The 4080-nt window shown below is 47.7% G+C and overlaps 1 protein-coding gene across 1 annotated transcript; it reads left to right on the top strand.

The window, feature by feature from the left end:
• Window positions 1-1265: 1265 nt before the first annotated feature.
• SARC_13282 (hypothetical protein) lies at window positions 1266-4041 on the top strand (the record flags this gene model as incomplete). Its single annotated transcript, XM_014292588.1, has 3 exons — window positions 1266-1409; window positions 2108-2258; window positions 2466-4041. Coding segments are annotated over 3 exons (925 nt in total), but the record flags the coding sequence as incomplete, so codon positions are not given.
• Between the last annotated feature and the right edge of the window lie 39 nt (window positions 4042-4080).

Consider the following 4080-nt stretch of genomic DNA (forward strand, 5'->3'; position numbering starts at 1 on the left):
CCTACAACACCAAACAACGCCCTACAACCCTACAACACCAAACAACGCCCTACAACACAAAGCAACGCCCTACAACACCAAACAACACCCTTCAACCTTACAAACCTACAACCAAACAACACCTTACAACACCAAACACCAAACAACGCCCTACAACCCTACAACACCCTACAACACCCTACAACACCAAACAACACCCTACAACCCTACAGCAACATGTTTAACTCTAGAATACTATGACAACATACATAACTCTAGATCCCTAGAATAGCCCATGCACACCCCACTCACTCCTATCACCCACTCACTCACTCCATCTGTCCACAGAGCCATGAGCTGGTGGTGGTTATGGCTCAGTCGCGCGTGCGCTTGCCGCGGCCCACAGCCGAGTGTCCGGATGAGATGTTTGAACTGATGCTCTCGTGTTGGGAAGAAGACCCGACGCAACGGCCCACATTCCAGGCCATGATCCTTCCCTTAGACGCACTCTATAGGAGTGCCAAGGCAATGTATGTCCAGTGTGTTGCGTGTGGAGAGAGTGGTTGTGTGGTAGTCGTTGATCAGTCGTGTAAATGGTTCCCAATGTACCTGTGGGTGGATGAATGTCTTAATGAGCCATGCCGTATAGGAAAGACAGTTGTAACTGCTGAATGTCACATCCCGTGGTGTTAAGTATATCTGCGGGTGGGTGAATGTCTCCATGGGCCATGTTATATAGGAATGACAGTTGAATCTGCTGAATGTCACATCCCGTGGTGTTAAGCATATCTGTGGGTGGTTGAATGTCTCTATGGGCCATGCCGTATAGGAATGACAGTTGTAACTGCTGAATGTCACATCCCGTGGTGTTAAGTATATCTGTGGGTGGGTGAATGTCTCCATGGGCCATGTTATATAGGAATGACAGTTGTAACTGCTGAATGGCACATCCCGTGGTGTCAAGTATATCTGTGGGTGAGTGAACGTCTCAATGGGCCATGTTATATAGGAATGACAGTTGTAGCTGCTGAATGTCACATCGAGTGGTGTTAAGTTTCGATGTGTCTTTGTGCGAATACATGAGCGCTGCACATCTGTTTGTGTGGCGTTTCAACATGCCGAAAGTCCCACCCACCGTCTGTCTATTGATGAAACCCTAAACTCTAAAGCCATTGCACACGTGGTATACCATATGGCTATGAAATTCGAGGCCATATATTTGCAACTGATTGTGCCTGATTTGCTTAACAATCTGTGGCATTTTCAAACCAAAACAAAAAAAACAGGTCCAGCATCGCGTCCCGATTGAACGAAACACACATGTCCATTCAGTCCGCATCGGTTGCCATAGCAACCGAGGAGGGGCAGTACGAGAACAAGAATCTGTGGCGGCGCTTACTGGGACTCGTGGGTTTTGAATCCAAAGAGACGTAAGCAATGGAAGCTAGTGTAGTGTCTAATGGTGATACTTGCCTATAACTGTACAAATGAACGTAAGCAATGGAAGCGAGTGTAGTGTCTAATGGTGATACTTGCCTATAACTGTACAGATAACTTGTTGTTAGTAGTGCTCCAGTCATACTGGCGATTGCTGTGTAAGCTGTGATGTGTGAGTGACCAAACATACGCGGCAGTTGACATGCTACAGTCATGGCTACACGTCCTACCGGGTTACTTTATTGTATTCAGGAGCAACACGATGGATTACACAAGTCTTTCTTGTTGTATAGGACTCACAATGGATACACAATACATATATACATATATATAAACACCTACATGCCTATATATATATTTATATTTATATATATTTATATTTATATATATTTATATAAATATATATATATATATATAGACATACATACATACATACATACATACATATATACATACATACATACTTACATACATACATATATATACATACATACATACGTCCATCCATCCATACAGACATGCATACACACATAAATACATACATTCACACATACATACATACATATACATACAAACATACATACAAGCATACAAACGTACATACATACATATATAAATACAAACATACATATTATTCATATGCAAATCAACCAACACTTCATCTTTCGCTTATCTCGCACTGTTCCTGCAGGTTGGGACTGCGCCACAGTATCATGGGCCCAGACAGCACCAGTGACGACGCGTGCGACATCACCACTTTCAGCACACACACCGCCGAGACGACTTTAGCAGACATCAAGGGCAAGCGACACAGCAAGACCATGCATGCGTTGATAGGGGGAGTAACCCACAAGCCACCCCCACATACCCATACACATACACATACACCCCCCTCTCACAAGACGTGCACACACTCTTCTAGGCATACGGATAGATGTTCTGCTTCTCCGTGCTCGTTGACGTCGTCTATAGCGTCGCCGCGGTGGGAGGTGGTAGATAGACACACCATGCACCATATCCCAAGCAACAGCCATAACCACAACACACAGGAACGAGATTCCGGAACATTCTGGTCACCCCCAAGCACAAGCAGACGGGCAGGGCTGAGGTCTGCGTCAATGCAGAACCCATCGCCTATAGTGCTGCACCCAGACTCGTACTCAAACGACGGCATGGGCGCACCCCCACGACAACGCAATAGCCTGGACACTGGGGACCAGCAGGGTTATCTAGGCCGGACCTCGCGTTTCCATTGCAACCGGAGCTTTGATGGGTACCCACAGCCGAGCACACAGACGTCGCCTTCGCATGGCGTGGCCACAAGACAGCACGTGTGTGTGCAACGCTACTGCAGTCAACCGCCACGAATGGGGCCAGCACGGCCCAGGTTAGACAGCGACTCAGAGAGCTTCACACACCACGCGTATCCGAATATCCTAGACGCACACGTACACGCACAGCACCATGTGACACAGACAACAGCCACGCAATACACCGATACAAACCACCAGCAACAACAACAGCAACACAGGTGCCAGCCTGACAGTGCATGCACACCAACACACACACACACACCGTCTGAGAGCATCAGCGAATACAAGGCTATGTCGGAAGTGTCTCTGCCGAGAGATACGGACGAGTACATCGACCTCAGGGGATCGCCAACGTCGCAGAGGTGACGGAGAGGTGCTTGTGCAGCCATTGCTGAAATGGGCTATATGTACGCTAGTGCAATGCCTTGATACATCTGTGAATTAAGACGATGCGAGTGGGCACGATTGCTTTATGGTTGTTAAGTGCTCCTCTATCCTTCTCTGCTGCTGCATGGTAGGGTCTGGGAGGGAGGGAGGAGGAGGAGGGGGTCTATGCAGCCATTGGGTAGACCTGAATAAGGGTCTCATACACTAGCTACATGCACGGACACGAGTTGCTGGCAGTGCAGAAGAAGGGTGGGTTGCTGTATAGTACACTAGACTGAGCTAGCAGTAGCAGTAGAGTGCTCTACCGCTCACGTTGTGTCCTGTAGGGGGTTTAGGAACAGACCGCCCAAGTACGCATGCCTTGTGAATCAGTCGGATAAGGTGGCAGATATAATTTCGCACCCAAAAGTGGCCCACATAGTGGTCGTAGCTATGCGAAGTATTGGAGAGAGTTACATCCCAAATGCGTACCGAATGCGTAGTTTCGGGAACATTCCGATTCGAGCCCTGCCATATTGAGAGTGACGGCTCTAGCCTTCCAACCAGTTCTAGTCCCATACCACCCCACTGGCAACCACTGCAATATGTGGTGACGGATGAGGGTTCTTAATCGCCACATAATCTGGTAGGTAAATGCCACAGAAAAAAAAGGAAAAAATGCCAAAGAGGCTTAAAGACCAACAGACCACTCTCATGCAACAGATGAAGCATCACTGCAAGGGTGGTGGTAGGCCTTTGACGAAGGCAGACAAGTTGTTAAATGCGTAATTGAACCACCCAGGGCATTGGAAAGTATGCTCATCCGACGAAGACTACACACCGGTGACACGTCGTACACGTGCTCAGAGACGTGTCAGTGGGGTCACACTATCAGTTATAGAGACAAGTGAAGCACAATAAACTCATGTAGTCTAATGGCAGCCAGCGTGTGTGGTTGTTGCCTCTGCTTGACTTCTGTTTCCTG

The sequence above is a fragment of the Sphaeroforma arctica genome, assembly GCF_001186125.1.
Source record: "Sphaeroforma arctica JP610 unplaced genomic scaffold supercont1.3101, whole genome shotgun sequence".
NCBI classification, from domain to species: Eukaryota; class Ichthyosporea; order Ichthyophonida; genus Sphaeroforma; species Sphaeroforma arctica.